We start from the raw sequence: 18,826 nt of genomic DNA on the forward strand, positions 1-18,826 counted from the left end.
GCAAGAAGCTTAATAGCGAACGTCAAAGCAGCTAGGCATGGAGTTGCTGTGGTGGTAGTTACGCGTCTGCCAGTGAATCTCCGTGTGAGCGCCGGTTCGAGGTGGCGAGATAATCAAAATCAAAGGTGGTGGCTTTGAATAATGCCATTTCAGACCTGCGGTTACGGAAAAAAAGTCTCGACAATCGGACGGCGAAGGGTTCTTCCATCCGAAATTTCAGGCGTTCTTATACATTGACCTTATGGGATAAGTGGTGGTGCCGTGAAGCCGTCTGAATTATTGGATGTCCATAAAGTCGGTTGTTGACTGCACAATGGCAATTCTTCCAGCCGTCGACATGGCGTCAAAGACAATTCGTTACAATTCCTCTGTTACTCGAGCCAGCATTACAGCGACTTTAGTTCCCTTTTGATAAAATTGCAGCTAATTTTACCTGATAGAATAAAAAATTCCTTGAGTTTTCCCCGAGTATTTCCAGGCTATTGAAAATTACTGAGAATTTCTGGTTTTCCCAGTTGGTAGACACCTTGTTGTTAGTTTATTTCTCTCCTGTACATTTTTGTCACAACAAACAGACAAGAGGCAAAGCATTGCAAGCAGATTTTATTTCTATGAACCGTTTTCTGTGAATGTCCTTTTCAGAGCTAACAGGTATGCAAAATCAAAGTGGGCACACTTGCATGAGTGACATGGCGCTCTTGCTGTAGTGCAGAAATCCATGTACTGACCTAATTAGGGTACTTTTGAGCCAGCACTAAACTGTGGCTGAAAGTACACTGACACCTGCTAAATACATAAATCGTGGCTTTGCATTCCTAATATAGTGATGCATTCAAAACCCAATGTGCGACAGTTGTCTAAAATATCTTAAAACTTTAAAGTTTATGCAAACAACAGCACAATGATTTATGCCTTAAGGTGTAACTATAGCGAGAACTGAATGAAATTTGCTCACCAGAGGAAACTAAGCTTCTCCTTCAGAGGCAAGTAATAATAAAAACATCTGCCAGTGTTCACACAAGCATCATGGAAGATAGCTTCGTATGTGTATAAACCGCTGCACCAAATGATAAAAACATGCATAAAGCCATAATGGGATGCTGCACCCATAAGCTCCTAAAGCCATAATGGGACGCTGCACCCATAAGCTCCTAAAGCCATAATGGGACGCTGTACCCATAAGCTTCATTAGTGTAATGACCTAGCCTGGAGTACCAAAAGCAGAGCTCTAAGTGCACTACCTTCAGACAGAGAAGCTGCACCAGCAGCAACACTAATGTGGTGGACGCTTCAAGACAATGCTTGCACCAACAAGAGGCCATGTTACAATGGTGTGGAGGTGGGCACGCACCTGGGAACACCTGCCATTTGATGACAACCCAGAATACTGCAAGTGACCTGAATAAAAGTAGCCAGAGATCAAGATACAAAGGATTGGAAGGTAGTTCACTGTGCAGCATTTTGCCTGTGCTGCTCTATATGGCTCTTTTTTAATGTAGAAGCCAGTGAAGATTAAAAAAAAGAAATGTGTGTGGGGGGTATGAATAGCAAGCGACTAGATCCAATGTCAGACACACCAAAGCAAGGAAAAAAAAATTCTCAATGAATGCAAAATATATTATTTACCAGGTGGGCAGTGAAAAGAGAAAGTGGACGTAAGCCAAGAAGGGAGAATGTGTAGCTCGGGGACTGGGCTTTGCATAATAATTAAATGAGTACCTATGCTCAAATTTTCTGCAGAAGTGCTGCTCTCCACTTGGCATCTATCAAAGGCAAAGTTATTGTTGAGCCCAAAAGAAGCATCCCTCAGCTAGGTAGCGACATATGCTTGGGTTCTGTGGTGACAGCCAAACCAGTGACCCTCAAAAGAGCTTGGCTCGCCGCTTGAGGTCATTGCGTTTCCACTCGGGTAGACGGTAAAACTCCAGCCGGCTCATGTGGAACAGTGCCTGGAATTCCTCATTGGATAGATGACGCTGAAATGACAAAGGTAACCAAATATGATCCTTGTAAGCAAAGTAAATGGGGCAATTCCACAAGTGATCAAACATGCATGTCTCCTTATATTTGTTCTGTCTTGTTTTTTATATGTCGTGTAGGAATATTCAAACTGCATGGAACAAAAAATTTTATTCCCGAAGAGCGTTCCCGGTAAGCCAAAAAAATATTTGAAAGACAGCACAAGCGTCCTTCTATTGCTTAGCAGAACATTTTCTGATTTCATGACCAAATTAAATGCAAACTAAAAATGTTGCATCGAAAAACTTTTCTGCTCATTTTAATATGCTTCACAGTAAATTAGTTCCATGCATTTTTTTTTTGCTGTCCATTAACTAAAAATATGTAAAAAAATTCCAAACATGGCCCAAATCAGAAAAGTTCTGTAACTTTGATGCGTCTTGGCGCGATTTGTTTCACACAGAAGCTTGAAATAAGTGTCAAACATAGAACGTTCTCTTTTTAACATTTATGCAAAATATATCTTCCTACATGAAACACAAGAAAAAAAAGTTAAATAAACAAGTAAAAAAATTTTTTTTAATATACGCATATGGTTCCAATTTTTTTGAAAAATTTTGGATGAAGTTTGCTTATGTCGGGCAAAATGTGGGTGTGTTATGTTTCCTCATTTGCTTTATTCACAAAATACAACGGGCTAAAGTGACCGATGAAAAGCATGCTGGCTTCAGTACCTTTGCTGGTTGTCTGTCAGTTTGCATTGTACACAAATCTGGTTCTAATTTCTTTGCTGTTTTAGAACTTCACTCTGGCAGCTTGTTTTCAACAAACGTATTGTCAGATTTTATTTGTATCTAGCATGTGTGGGGGTGGAGGGCTGCCGCACTCTAAAGCGCTAATGCGTACTGAGTTTGCAGCCTACAGCTTCTGTAAGTATCGCACTTACGCCTCCATTAGGTGCTTGCAAACACCATGCGAGACACTGCCAGTGCATGTTGTGGCTGACTTTGCCAAAACCCACCTGGTGCACGTTGTAATCACCTGTAAGGGGAACCAAGGCAAACTAATCTGCAAGCGATGGTGCGCTTCTATATTAAGCAGGTGCGCCATTATGGAAGCGCTAATTCACTGCCTGGTCTTCATCCCCAACGTGCAATAGATATTGGAACCTTCTTCGGCACCACCGCATCCAACTCGTACTGTGCCTTTCTAAAAACTTATCAGAGTCATTTAACGAGCTGTTTATTTCGTTTCCCGTCATCACATGTTTTCCGCGTCACTCACAGATAACGTCTTCCTGTCTTACCTTCACCTTTATTTCTGCATTTCAGCTGTCCGAAAAAGAGCAGTGCAGCATAACTGAGCCAAAGTTGCCTAATTTATGATGTTTTGTCAGCACCTTGCCGATGCTCTTTCCCATGCCGAGAACAGCAGAGGTCACTACTGGTGGCACAAAACGGACATTGTTCTTCGATAACGAACATGGGCCACATGTTTTCACAGTGAAAAGCTTTAGATGGCCTTGCTTATAAAACATGAAACCGTGAGACATTCTGGAGCCTGTCACGACAGCGGCACAGAAAAACCAACAGAAAGAGTGCGGTGCCGTTCAGTATAAACGTTTCGAATTGGTATAGCTGTTCACTACACGCGATGTATCCAAGTATTTTGTGCTGATCATTTACGCATTCACAAGAAGAAGAATGCTAAGAAAGAAAATGTTCGTTGAATAAACACTTTGGATGTTGCCTCCCTGCAGAAGCTACTGCCAGAGGCTGAGGATATTTGAGGCACTGAAGAAGTCTGCCAGCACTGCTTTACGCTCCTCACGGAAATCCTGTCTTCATGTAGTGACACCCACAGTGAAGCAGACTAAGCATTCCTTCAGGAAGAAGCGATTGATGACTTGAAGAGGTACGTTCACCTTTCTCCTGATGTCTCACCATTGAAGCCACCATCTTCCATTCACAAACATAGCAGACTGTCTCACGGAAAGAGAAAACGGATCGAGATTGAAAGCGTTGCATTGATAAACATACACTCAACTTCAAGCACTGCACATGAAAGCGTCAGTACACCTGAACTGCCTGCGACAGAATGTTGTGCATGCCCTGGCTGGTTAAATATCTTGAAGCAAGCGTACAAGGTTTCAAGGTCCTATCGAGAGCGCCCCCGTCTCTTAACCATTGTGCCACCAGAAGATAAAATCCCAGCTGTCACAATGTACATGCTCAGAAACTCCCGAAATTGGCATGAGCAGCATGGAATGCAGTCAGGTTTTGATCCGTACATCTGATGTACAGTACGGTCCACTCTTAGAGGGAATACGCGAGTGCGTGGCCGGCGGCCCACATGGCACTAACTGGCGGTGAGATTTGTAAATGTGGCGACGCATGCACAGAGTCATAACGGTGGCGCGCGCATGCCCCGCTTTGTCTGCTACTTCTCCGCCCCAGTGCTCAGCAAGCACTGGAGAGCACTTCTGTTTTTCTGCAGTGTCATTTATCTAGCCACCACTCTGCCTGCTGCTCAGCAGGTAATCGGCAAGCTGAAAAAAAATTATGTTGCTTGTTTCTGCAGTCTCTCGCCAGTTTTAACTCGACTCTGTTATTGCTCATTAAAGCAACAACATTCGCAGAAGCTCCATAGTTCGTATATTTGCGATATCAATTGGAGATGGAGTTTTATGAAAATTATTCTATTACACCAACATGTGCATGCAATGAAATAAGGTGTGTGAAACTGTGGAATTCTGCAAAAGTGATAATGAAGCATGTCACTTCCACAACCTTGTGTCTCACAAATAAGCTAGTCACATGTTTTTCACATACTGCTCGCAGCAACTGGCCACTTTTGATAAGAAATGAGGAAGTTGAAGCCCAATGCAGTGAGCATACCAAGCTTGCCCTTCCAACCATAAAATGCCCGCCTATTCAACAAGTGGGAGGCAGAGTTGGTATCAGTTGCTTCACACTGCGGGAAAAAAAAAAGCAGAAGCGCCAGCACTCGCTAGCACGCGCCGAGCGCTGGGGTGGAAAAGTAGCAGACGACATGGGGCACGCACCGCCCTTATGAATCTAGGCGCATGCTCCACCTTTCCAAATCTCGCCAGGACCTAGCACTTTGCCAATCGCCGGCCAAGTGCTTGCGTGTTCCCTTAAGAGTGGGGACGTACTGTACAAGCCGCGCTCGACTACTTCACCAAAGATGAAGGGTGCTCTCGGCAGAGCCCGAACAAGGAGGATGCTGTGTCAGTCATCACGAACAGCCAGATTGAGTATGTCTCAAAGCGGTTTATGACACATTCTGGCTGTGAGACATTCCAGATGTTCAAAGCAGCTTACCCCAAAAGTGCCATCACCCTGTCAAAGTTTTACAGCCTGCATCAAAAATGTGTGCTGCTCCCACCACAAGAGGTTTGTGTCAGCGTTTACTGCGCTAATGCCAACCTTTGGGTCTCCAGGCTTGAGAATGTAAATGGCATGGAGATCTCATTGGAAGGCATGAAAGCATTGTGCCTTTGCGGCTCCCCAACCGTAGATTGTATGTTAAGTGAATGCAAGCACTGCCCATGGAGTGAAAGCCTCACTTTGGCCAGTCTGGGAATGGTCGATGAGGATGAGGTCACATTTGCTGTTTGGGAAAGCGGCGACTTGATCAAGAAGATGCCTTGAGCCCTTTTTGTGAAAGAGCTCGGCAAATGGACGACAAAAGGAATTTCTCACGAATACATACACGTCAATTAAGCCGCGGCTATTCATGAGGCAAAGAAGTGTGAGCAGCACGGAAGCATTGTACTGCATTTTGATTTTGCAGAAAACTTGACTGTCCTTTGCTCAAATGAAACACAATCGTACCATTGGCACAAGAAACAAATCTCCATTTTCACCTGTGTCGCCACGACTAAGAAAGCAACACACAGCTTTGCTGTCATAAGCAACGACATGCATCATAACGCAGTGCACGCCTGCTACGCCCTATGTAGAGTGCACAAAGTGTTAGATGAAAAAGCACCCATCTATTGTCGCGTAACATACGTCAGCGATAACGCAGCAAGTCATTTTGAAAATAAAATAGGTACCAACTGTATGAGTTGTGCCACTACAAGTATACGTCCACGATGTGGATATTTTCCACCACCGGATGTGGGAAGAATGCCTGCGACGGTGTGGGTGGACTCCTTAAGCACCAAGCTTCCCTGCACAGCCTGAGGTCAGGAAGCGCTGCCTCCATTCAGTCAGCACATGAGATGGTCTCCCAACTCAGCAGCAACCTCAAGAATGTGGCCCTGCTTTTCGGGAATAAAATTTTCTGTTCCGTGCAGGTTGAATATTGCTACACGGACATATAAAAAAACCAGACAAAACAAAAATATCAAGTGGACATGCATGCTTGATCTCGAGGAGTGTGTGTTGGGAGGCTAGTTGGTAAGACGTTTTTTTGTAAACTTAAACTGCGCTAGGGACGAGACACCGAGATAGAAGAGGACAGGATGAACACCAGATCATAACCGCGAGTGTTCGCAGAGTGTTCCACGGTCACACGGTTATGATCTGGCTTGGGCATGAACATAGTTCGAAGAGGCAGCATTGTGTGATTTCAATAAACCAGTTGTTAGTGTGCGTTCGTCCTGTCTTCTACCTCGGTGTCTCATCCCTAGTGCAGTTTTAAGGTCACAAAAAAATATCTGATCTCTTGTGGAATCACCCAATGGTTTGTCCATGCATTCGTTGTCTTGTAACAATCCATCCACTGTAATATCAAAAAGCCTAGTGCTTGTCCCCAGCATAGTGGTTTCAAATAATGGTAACAGTGTGCAGTGCTGCAACCTCTAGTGCTTCAATCAAAAACCAGCAGTGGTAATCAGAGTGCCTCCTCATTTATTCAATTGTTCCAAAAGTCACCAATACTAAATAATTTATTTCTAGGGTTGTGCGAATACCGAGTGGCAGATTTCGAGTAAAGAAAAAAAAATACCGAATCAAATATTAGAAAATGTAAAACTTTATGCTTAAAAATTTTTGTGGGGAAAAAAAAAAACGTGGTGCACATGCCCAGGGGTTTACTCGCATTGTGCAACAATAAACAATCAGGGAAAACATGGGAAAAGCGGGAGATGGAAATTCAAGACGATGAGCAAAGCGAGAACAAGGTAAAAGTGGGAGCCAACATTCTGACAAGTGGACTTGTCTATATCAAGGCAAGTCCACTTGACATTGTTTCAAGGCCTTGGAAAAGATAAGTCCACTTGCCGAAATGTTGGCTCCCACTTTTACCTTGTTCTTGCTTTGCTCATCGTCAAGAAGCGGTCAGCAACTATATTTCATACATAGCCAGCAACACTGCATAAGTAGTGCAGCCATCCTTTCTCAGGGCAGTTTCTATGGAATAATTATTACAACTTCCATAACCAAGATTACTTCTTCCAGTATAAATGACATAGCACACTTTGGTCACAAGCTCAGTTGATGCACTCTGCTAGTTTAATGGTGAATAGGTTCAGATTTTCAATGCCTTTCATGTAAATGAGGGAGTGCACAGTGGAACTTGCACTCAGTGAGCCAACATTACAATGAGTGGTGCATCGCATATGCCAACTGGGAATGAATAGTCTGCACTGTTGTTGACGCAATCCAATTTTAAACCTTCTGTAAGGAAGAAGAAGTGCGCCATGCAGAGCTCCGCAGCCGGATCGCCAATGCTACTGAAGTGGAGCTCGGGCTAGACGCTGTGTTCCTGGTGTGACTGGCTAAGCATACGCTGTTGCGTCTTCTTGTCCGCGTCCATCGTGCTGTCCACAGCAGTGTCGGACTTCTTTGCCATAATTGGTGGAGGTTTGCTGGGTCTCCTGTAATCCTGGAATTGCGCAGCCGGGCTCTCCCTGCCATCATGACCACCGCAAGCACCACGAGCTTACCACCACCTGCTCCCCAGTCCTCCGTATGCCCCGGCACACTTCGTCAGCGGGACCCTCCCATCTTCAGCGGCACTGACGACCACGACATTGATGACTGGCTCTCATCATACGAACGCGTCAGTCTGAACAACACATGGGATGACATCACGAAATTGACCACCGTCCCTTTTTACCTCACCAGAATTGCCCACTTGTGGTTTCGGAACCACGAAAGCAAAGTGCCAAGCTGGACGGTGTTCAAGACAAAGTTCAGCGAGGTCTTCGGCCGCCCTGCTGTTCAAAAGCTTTGTGCCGAACAGCATCTACAGTCGTGCTCTCAGCAGCCTGGCGAGACCTTTACCAGCTACATCGATGATGTCATCGATCTCTGTAAACGTGTCGATGCATCCATGACTGAGGGAAATAAAATCAAGCATATAATGAAGGGTATCGACGAGGACGCATTTCACATGCTCATTTCAAAGAGCCCCTCTACTGTTGCACAAGTTATTGAACTGTGCCAAAGCTATGACGAGCTCCGCCGTCAACGCATCCTCACTCACCGTCCTGTTCCCCATCAGGAATCGTTGTCCTGCTTGACCTCCCCTATTCAAGATTCCACCCTCCTCTCGCAGATCAAGGCTTTCGTCCGGGAAGAAGTAGCTCGCCAGCTCTCCCTCATCTCCAACCCACCGGAGTCAAGTTCGTCCCTTAGTCCGACCCTACGACATGTTATAGAAGAACAAGTGTCCGAGGTCCTTCCTCTGGAATGGGTGCCTCAACTCACCACCCCATCGACTTACGCCGACGCAGTTGCACGACCACGACCGCCGACCTTCCGGGCTCCGCCTCCAATGCCTAGCCCTGTTTTTACTCCCACGCCACCACAACCTTCAGCCCATCGAGTAATTAATCCCTGGTGCACACCAGACAATCGGCACATCTGCTATTCGTGCGGTATTCCCGGACACGTTGCATGCCTGTGCTGCCGCCGTCCACTACATCCACGTGATGACCCACGCACAGCCGCGTACGACCATCCGTTGTCTTACGCTCCAGACAGCGATTTACCCCTTCCCCGCCCAAGCCTTCGCCCAGTTTCCGACCGCCGTTCTCCTTCTCCTCGTCGTCGCTCGCTCTCCCCGATGCGTCGACGTCCCTCTACCGCTGACATGGAAAACTAAGTGGCGCAGTTCCCGAGGCAAGAACTGCGTCATCGTCACAACGCTCAAGCCACTCTTCTTTCGCCGCCCAACGTTATTGATGTCGCTGTTGAAGGTGTCTCTGTGCTTGCCCTCATTGACACAGGTGCCGCCATATCTGTAATTGCCGAAAAACTATGCCGCTCAATACGAAAAGTCACGACGCCTTTCTTCAGTCCTTTACTTCGCACGGCCACAGCACAGCACGTCCAGCCGGTGGCTGCGTGCACCGCCAGACTTGAAATTCAAGGAGTGCTCTACACAGTCGAGTTCGTTGTTCTTCCACACTGTTCCCACAATATTATTTTAGGTTGGGACTTTCTCTCCCGTCACCAAGCTGTCATTGATTGCTCCCATGCAGAAGTCGCCTTCTCTTTGCTTGGCAATGCCATATCTGATGACGTTTCGCTTTCCTGCACCAAGTTGTCCCTCACCGACGACATCCATATACCTCCGCACGAATCCGTTCTGGCACCTGTATCCTGTTCCATTGCCTCCGACTCTACCGTACTCTTCATGCCTTCCACTGCTTTCGTTCACCTCCACCTCTCACCATTCCCAACTGCGCTGCTTAGCCTTCAAGCTGGTGCTACTCACCTTCCTATACACAACCACTTCCCATTTCCGATTGCGTTGCTTCGCGGTGAATATCTCGGCACTGTGGAGCCTTACGACACCATTACCACGTTGGAACCTACTGTTCGATTGTCAGAGGTCAACACCCTCTACTGTAGTCCCGTACCTGCCACATCGCCTGAAGACGTTTTCAGCCACGTCATCGACAACGCCTTAAGCCCCACGCAACGCCATGACCTTCTCCGTCTCCTCAAGAAATTTCGCCCTGCTTTTGACAGCCATAGCACTTCTCTGGGCCGAACGACGACTGTATGTCACTGTATTGACACCGGTTCTCACTCGCCGCTACGGCAGCGACCCTACCGCGTCTCGTCGACAGAACGACGCGTCATTGATGAGCAAGTAGGTGACATGCTAAAGCGTGGTGTCATTGAACTGTCCGACAGCCCATGGGCATCACCAGTTGTTTTAGTTAAAAAGAAGGATGGCTCGATCCGCTTTTGCGTCGATTACCGTCGCCTAAACAAAATAACCCGAAAGGATGTTTATCCATTGCCGCGGATCGGCGACGCCCTTGACAGCTTACAAGGTGCAGGGTTCTTTTCCTCCCTCGATCTACGCTCTGGTTATTGGCAGGTGCCTATGGCTGCAGAAGATAAGCCTAAACCTACTTTCATCACACCAGATGGCTTATCTGAATTTTGTGTGATGCCATTCGGACTTTGCAACGCGCCCGCGACTTTTGAGCGTATGATGGACACTATTCTTCGAGGCCTCAAATGGAACATGTGCTTGTGTTATTTGGATGATGTAGTAGTATTCGCACCACATTTTCCTACTCACCTTCGTCGCTTGGAGCAGATTTTACGCTGTCTCAGTGACGCTGGCCTCCAACTAAACCTGAAAAAATGGCACTTGGGGCACGCAAGCTGACAATTCTCGGACATGTTGTGTCAAAGGACAACGTTCTCCCTGACTCGGCTAAGCTCCATGCTGTTAAAGAATTCCCGAGGCCATTGTCTCTAAAAGACTTGCGCAGTTTCATTGGCCTCTGCTCGTACTTCCGCCGCTTTATTCGAAATTTCGCTTCGATTATGGCACCTCTGACAGAGCTTCTTCGAAGAGACCGCAATCTTTCCCCCCGACTTGCGATGATGCCTTTGCGACGCTACGCCGCCTGCTCACACAACTGATACTGCGCCATTTTGATTTAACTGCTCCCACGGAAATCCATACGGATGCTAGCGGTGTTGGTCTTGGCGCTGTGCTCGCCCAACGAAAGCCCGGCTGCCAAGAATATGTTGTTGCTTACGCGAGCCGCACTCTGACGAAAGCTGAAGTGAACTATTCCGTCACGGAAAAAGAATGTCTCGCGATCATCTGGGCCATCACAAAATTTCGCCCATACCTGCACGGCCGGTCCTTCGATGTCGTTACCGATCACCACGCACTTTGCTGGTTGTCATCTCTCAAGGATTCCTGTAGCCGCCTAGCCTGGTGGGCACTGAGGCTCCTAGAGTACGATATCCGGGTTGTCTACCGCTCAGGCAAGAAGCACGCCGATGCCGATGCTCTGTCGCGCTCGCCTGTCCACGCCGACATTGTCAGTGTGTTCGTCCTAGACGACCCACTTCTCCCATTCGCTTCTGTCAACATGGCTTTGGAGCAGCGCAAGAACTCCTGGATTTCATCTTTGATAGATTACATCTCTAATTCACCTACACGCCCACCATCCCGAGCGTTACGCCGACAAGCTTCGCACTTCGCCAACCGCGACGGAATTGTCTATCGCCGTAACTACAGTTCCGATGGCCGCAAATGGCTGCTTGTAATACCTCGGCAGCTCTGCACTGATGTATGCGCCACTTTCCACGCCGACCCTAAATGCGCACACGCTGGTCTCTTCAAGACCTACACCAGACTACGTCATAGGTTTTATTGGTGTGGTATGTACATATTTGTGCAAAAGTACATTCGCTCTTGCACAGAAGGTCAACGCCGGAAGCCTGATCCTCGCCGCCCTTCTGGACCAATGCAACCTTTGCTGTGCCCTTCGCGACCCTTTGACCGGGTTGGGATAGACCTATACGGGCCTCTGCCATACACAGCTGCTAGCAATCGCTGGGTCATTGTAGCTGTAAACCATCTCACGAGGTATGCAGAAACGGCCGCTCCGCCAGCCGCGATGGCTCGTGACGTTGCCTCCTTCCTCCTACAATGCTACGTTCTACGTCACGGCGCTCCCCGTGAACTCCTGAGCGACCGTGGCCGCGTCTTTCTCACCGATGTCATTCAAGAACTTCTCGCTGAATGCCGCATTATTCATCGCTGTACCACCGCATATCACCTGCAAACAAACGGATTGACAGAACGCTTTAACCGAACTCTTGGCGACATGCTTTTGATGTATGTCGCCTCCAACCACGCCAACTGGGACCTCATCCTTCGCTATGTCACGTACGCCTACAATACGGCACCCCAGTCAACGACGGGCTTTTCTCCCTTCTTTCTTCTATATGGCCGCGAACCATCATTTCCCATTGACACTATTCTTCCTTACCGTCCTGACTTATCAGAGGGTACACCTGTTTCCGAAGCCGCCTGGTATGCAGAAGATTGTCGGCAACTAGCTCGCTCCCTTACAACGCAAGAACAAGCCCTACAGAAATTTCGTCATGACGACGGGCGCCCCCACCACCAGTTTTCGTCTGACGCTCTCGTTTGGTTGTGGGTGCCTCCTACTTCGACACCAGGTGTCTCCTCCAAGTTTGTATCCCGATACCATGGGCCCTACCGGGTTCTACAGCAAACTTCTCCGGTGAATTACGTCATTGAACCTCTGACACCCCCTACGGACCTGCATCGCCGAGGCTGCGAAACTGTGCACGTCGATCGGCTCAAGCCGTATCACGAGCCCTTCGTCCTAACGATGCCTTAGGCCTGCGGCTCCGTCTTCAGTGAGGGGGGGGGGGGGGGGGGGAAGTTGTAAGGAAGAAGACGTGCGCCGTGCAGAGCTCCGCAGCCGGATCGCCAATACTACTGAAGTGGGGCTCGGGCTAGACGCTGTTCCTGGTGTGACTGGCTAAGCCTATGCTGTTGCGTCTTCTTGTCCGCGTCCATCGTGCCGTCCACAGCCGTGTCGGACTTCTTTGCCATACTCCCTATGTCTGTTTTATAGACTCTGCCATTCCCAGCTCCACTAGCAAATGAGCATAAACTCACTGCAAGATGAAGATTTCATTCCAGGTACAGGACCAACCGACTCCCCAAGTTTTTATTTTGATTTCACTGAACCCTTGCAGGTCAACTCTCGGAAGGTTAATCAAAGTCGTGTTTCGCAGTTTTGTGTTAAGGTTTTCTGCTAATCTTATGTGCACTAGATGACGTGGCACCATAGGTGTAATTACCATAGTATACCTTTGCCCCATGCCAGGCCTCCTTCCCTCGTCCACACTTTTGAAAGCAGGCATTAGTCGGTTGTATACTGGCAAATCCAACAAAACAACAACTGAGGCTAAGTTTTCTTTAAGAATAGAGGTCGTGTAAGTAATGCTTTTCTTGTATTACGTATCCCCTGCTTTTTCGTGCCTCGCTGTGACGCAGTGTAGTACACGAAGCGTGGGATGCACCTTAGGAAATGCCGAGGAGGCTGGCGCTGGGCAGTTCCCCGTGAAAATAATTTCAGCTGTGTTGCTTGCATCATCCCGAGTTCCTTGGGGCTAGTATCATCTAACCATCTTTGCAAACACAAAAGCAGCATTGCTATATTTAACCTCAAGGATGGGGGGAATGGGCCTGGATAATGGATCATAACTTATTGGTCCCTAATGGTTCACCATTTGTGATTGATAATCAGATCTGCTAATTACAAAAGTTGTCACTGATGCATTTTCAGCCTCTTTTCATGAAATGTACTCTATGCACCCCTTAAGGCATATTTCGTCCCTAAACAATAATCATCTAGCTTGCGTGTCTTCCATTTCTTGCGCCTGGTAATTCCAGCTCGGCATGGCATAAGCTATCAGTGTAACATAGCGTTCCGGCTGATTTATAAATGCTACAACGACCAGCAGTCAGTAGCAGACGTCCTGGCATCAGAGAAGCACATGATAAATCAAGTATTAATGCTTGTCTTTCAGGGCCCCGCGACCTCCTGGTGGCGATTGCATTCGTCGTTTCAGTCCTGAGTGGACTTCAAGGAAAGCTTTAGGAACAAATTTCTACTTCCGGACTATGAATCGCACATTCTTAAGGAGTACGACCTGCATTCTTAATACCCCAATGAAAACCTGCTTGAGTATTTGCAAGCCCTACAGCAGCTTTACCATAGATGTAGCCTGCAGTCGCTGGAATCAGAGCGAGTGAGTTGGCTATTATGGCAAAGCCACCCACATTTTCATTCATATTTACATGTCCGACAGTACGGTACTCTAGACTAGACTGCTCATAATGCCCATTCTATTCAGGAGAGCCTCTTGGTAGAGCTGCAGTATGTGCCACCACTACCGCCTAGCCAGTCCCTGGAGCCAGTTCCTTTTTGTGTTCATGTAACCGATTTCCATCTGGCACGAATAGAGGATGAGTAGCAGCAAGGCCAAAAACTGCAACAAGCTTTATTGTTTGGCCTTAATACTAACATTACAAAAAGAAAATGCTACAAAATTTGAGCATTCTTATGTCATGCATGAAACCGGTACCTACAGTTTCAAAAACACTGGGTGGGGCTACAAGTATTGTTATATATTTTCAAAGAGACAGCACACAAACGAAACTTTTGCTGCAAAATGTTTTCGAATCAATCACACATCTGGGTGAAAAAAAATATATACCACAGTATTCCCAGTCCTTGCCCACCTCCCCTTTAGGCAAAAAAATTGATGATGTGAAAACCACCAACTCGTTGCCATTGGCGTAGGCACAGAGTTGGAGGGTTGACCGCCCCACTCCCGATTTTTTTCGCTCCCCCCTCCCCCTCCTCCATCGCTAACATAACATAATACCCCTATCAAGCTGACAAGTTAAGTACACTTACGGAGAGTGTCACTCGATTTTAAGTGCACTTTCCCAAATCTAAACGTTGCAAGTGGAGTGTACTCGCAGAACAGTGCGCTCCAGTCGCAGTGCGTTCACGGAACGAATGCACTTTGCTGGCCGAGTGCATAGCCTCGCTGTCAGTGGTTTCAATGATAGAAAACGTAATGCACAGAAAAAGGACACATAAGTTCATTTTAGCTGTTTAACAGCTTTTAACAATATAATCAGAACAGAACTTGCAGATATTCCGTTCTAGCAGGATCAAATGCCGCCTTGTCGCACGCCACCATCTTGTTCTCGATTGGCTAGGCATTTTTCTTGGCTAAAGTGAGCTAGAAGAGGGGTAGTGGGCTCACTTGCTGGCCGGCTCCATGCATTGCGATGATGCTGGCTATGGTGCCGGATTGTGCCTCGGCACGCGTCTGCGACGCGGCGACATCGCCGCCTTCAATGTAGCGAGCGTGGGGCCTCTCCGCAGTTGGCAGTTGCCTTTGGAATGCGCGGAGTTTTGTTTCTTTCGAGAACCCATCATGCGCTGCCATCCTCGATCTGCTGAAGGTTTTTCTGTGGAGAGTGATGTGACCTGACAACCAGCGACTGTCTTGTGCGATCAAAATGCCACCCCGACGGCAAAACCATTGTTTTGCACCAGGCTGTCACACAGGTTACGTCTACGTGAAGCGCGGCATGAAGCCGTCTTTGTTCGGTGTTCCAAAGGATGCAGCCCTCAGGAAGCAATGGGAAAAGAATCTGCATCGAGCGGACAAAGCTCTGGACGGCATGTGCGGTCTGGGAACTGCACTTTGAGCTGCAGTATGTGCTGCGGGACTACATGCACATAATTGAAGGGAAGGAAGTGCGTACTCCCTCCATGTGGAAAACCTTGCCTGAGAGAGGACACTGTACCTACAACCCTGCCTAATTTGGCATCGTACTTAATGAAGAAGATGCCGCGAGAAAGACAGACTCAAAAGATAAAACTGTCGGGAAGTGTTCCAGTCTAAAAGAAGCGATGTTCTCGTACCAGTGGTGGTAGTGTTGGTGGCTGTGCCAAAAACTCAGCGGTAAGGCTCGCGGAGTGTGCGCAGCTTCAGGAAGCGCTTCCAGAAGAAAACTCAGACGATCTACACGCTAACACAGATGCAGATTTATTTGGCTGCTTAGTATTTCCTTCCGTGTTTTGGAGCAAGCACCACTTCCCAGGCAACGACTGCGTCGTCTACTGCACGTCTGTGCTGACTGCAAAGAGCGAGATACAGTCAGAAAAGGTAGTGATGTTCGTTCACTCCTCGTCTAACGCGTATTGCAAGGTGCACTCTAGAGGTACTTTGCTGAAAGAGGTGCCAGTGCGTAGTGAAATGGAGGCTGAGACAATCCTTAAAGAAACTGACTCTATAATCTTATGTGGTGGCGCCATATCCCAAGAGAATTATAAAGATGCATGGTTCACTCAAAAACTAAAGGACCAAGTTGTTTCATGCCATGGATCCTACTTCAGCAGGAGCTGTATGACAAAGGTTGTCAGAAAAGGTGACTATCTTGTGATATCCTTTAACATGCATGTTCTTCTGACTGACATGCTATGGTTATTTATTGTTGCACTTCCCAATGTAATGAGTCTCTCTCTCTCTCTCTCTCTTGTTTTCTAGGGGCACAGTACATCTCCTGCAAATATTTGAGGCGGGCTACGCTCAAGTGACGACCGCGAGTTCAGCGCCAGCATTCCAAGACCTGTTATTCAGCGACGCGACAGTTGAAAACTGTCACCCAAAAGAACAGGCGTCTTGTTTGTCGTCTTTTGTGCATCAAGGAAGACCTTGCCAAAATGCAAGAAAACAATGCAGCAATTAAAACAGAGGCCCTCCAAAAACACATCATGGATCTTCCACTCAGACAGCAAGAAGCCGTCAAACAGTGTTTTGCAGCAGCCAAGGTGAAGAAAAACGGGCGGAGGTACACCAAGAATTGGATATTGGAGTGCATATTAATGAAGATGAGAAGTCCTCGCCTTTATGAACATCTCTGGAAGAACAACATATCTCTTCCGAGCAAGGCCACATTGAAGCACTACACGACTTCTCATCGGACCTGTTTTGGCTTTAACGAGAACGTCTTAAGGCAACTAAAAGAAAAGGCAGGAAACATTGATGCCTGTAAAAGACCTGGCGGCCTGCTTATTGACGAGTTGAAATCGTCGAAGCACTTGGCTGTGAAGAATTCTGGGGTGATCGAGGGCTTTGTAGATTTAGGACCCTTCACCGCAGAAACGCACAAAGGTATACCTTCCGACCATGGTCTAGTCATCTTCTTCATCCCTTTCCAAGGCAAATGGAGCCAGATTTTTGGGTGCTTTGCCACTAATGGCAATATGAAGAGGAACATCCTTGCGAAAGTGGTTGTTGAGGCAACGATTTTGGCCGAAAAAAGTGGGCTGTTCGTTGACTTCATTACCTGTGATGGCGCCAGTTGGAACAGGAACATGTAGAAGGTATTGGGCATTGGAGCAAGTGCAATATCAGTGAAGTGCAAGGTCCAGCACCCAACTGATGCATCTTGACACCTCTTCTTCCTGTCGGACTTCCCGCATCTAATCAAATGCCTCAGGAATTCACTGTTGAAGACGGGATTCAATACCCAACCCCAATTGGCCATGTAAGTCTTGTCGTAGACCATACATTGACTTTACTTATTGTCTATTTGCTTATGTGTGAAAATATTTGCATGCATAATTTTAAACATATTTTAACACCCTCCAGTGAAACGGTTTTGTTTTCTGCATTGAGGATAAGACAATGCATTTTCTGACCAGGTTGTTATGTGTAGCTTAAAAACATAATGAGGCAATAATGTGGAAATGATACCAATTACAAGCTTCTGTATTTCCATGCAGGTCTCCATACAACATGTTAACCCTTTGAGGTTCATTTTTTTCGCCATATGCGACCGCCCAGGGTCGATTTTTTTTATTGCAGATTCCGATTTTTCTTAGGGATTTATTTAGACAAAAAATTAACGTAATTTTTCTAGGGTGACCGTAAAGTGAGAAAAAAATATTTTGCATTGGTATATATGCACACTTCATTCATGAATAACAACAATAAAAAAGGAAATAAACTTATCAGAATTAAAAATTTGATGCATTTTTATGCACATAGTTGAAGGCTTTGAAAATCCGCACACGAGAATACTTCGCAAGCCTCCAATGTTCCTGCTCTTACACTAATACGTACGTCCATAGGGTAATCGAACTGCGTAGGTGCGCATACTCAAGAAAACTGTTTGGTTGTGTGCCCATCAAAAAAAGCAACACGTGTGACAAACTTCCGCTAATCTTCATTTTATCGCCAACCAGCTAGGGCAATTAGTTATCGCGAGTCTTAAATAAAGAAAAGAAATGGAAACGCATGCACGGCGGCATCCTTCCTATGTGCACCCCTGTGAGCACTAAATGAGCGAGAAACAACCGGTCGCCTTTTGAGCAATTAGGAACGAGATAGCCATCAGTTTCGCAAGTGCAAAAAGCTGAAACCACCCGCGAAATAAAATCCAAACGGCCGCCCGCCCGCGCGCACGCCAATGCTCGAGCGGTGGTATATAGACGCGCGGGAGCAAACTAGCTTAGACAAACCATGCAACGAAACCCGAGAGAGGGAGGCGCACGAAAAAAATTCCCTGTATCCCCACATAGTGGCAGCACATGACAGAAAAGAAAAAGTTAGGAAATTGGCGGGCTTTTTAAACGTACAGACGACGCCATAAATATACGACATCGACCATTTTTGGACTTGTTTGCAGCGCCGTATATTTACGTCATTGACCGTCAAAGGGTTAAAGAGGCCCACAAGATTGACTCCTGCAAGGTCACATTGAAGGCTATACCAGGAATCACGATGTGCCACATTCAGCCAAATGGCTTTGAAAAAATGAGGGTATCTTATGCCTTTCAGCTCTTTGGGGAGAACGCTATTGAAGCATGGAAGCATAAGTCCGACCCAGCTTTTTTTCAGGGGAGGCAGCCTTTTAGTCATAATTGAAAATGCAATTTTTCAGGAGTCTTTTGAAAAAAGCCATTGATAATGCTATTCCTTCATTTTCAATTTAGATTTTTCACTACAAAAACAATTTTCTTATACTTTCAGCAAGATGCACAGCGTGATAT

At 46.8% G+C, this 18,826-nt stretch overlaps 1 protein-coding gene across 5 annotated transcripts in view; it reads right to left on the bottom strand.

Annotated features, from left to right (window-relative positions):
• Positions 1 to 585: 585 nt before the first annotated feature.
• The window catches only part of Unc-115a (actin binding LIM protein Uncoordinated 115a), a 558,372-nt gene continuing 540,131 nt past the window's right edge, over positions 586 to 18,826 (bottom strand). For all 5 annotated transcript variants that reach the window (XM_050191443.3, XM_050191440.3, XM_050191439.3 and 2 more), the window contains one exon: positions 586 to 1,976. In XM_050191443.3, coding sequence (XP_050047400.1) covers positions 1,863 to 1,976 — 114 coding nt within the window. In that variant the 3' untranslated portion in view covers positions 586 to 1,862. The remainder of the gene's footprint in view (positions 1,977 to 18,826) is intronic.

This window comes from Dermacentor andersoni, chromosome 1 (genome assembly GCF_023375885.2).
Source record: "Dermacentor andersoni chromosome 1, qqDerAnde1_hic_scaffold, whole genome shotgun sequence".
Lineage (NCBI taxonomy): Eukaryota > Metazoa > Arthropoda > Arachnida > Ixodida > Ixodidae > Dermacentor > Dermacentor andersoni.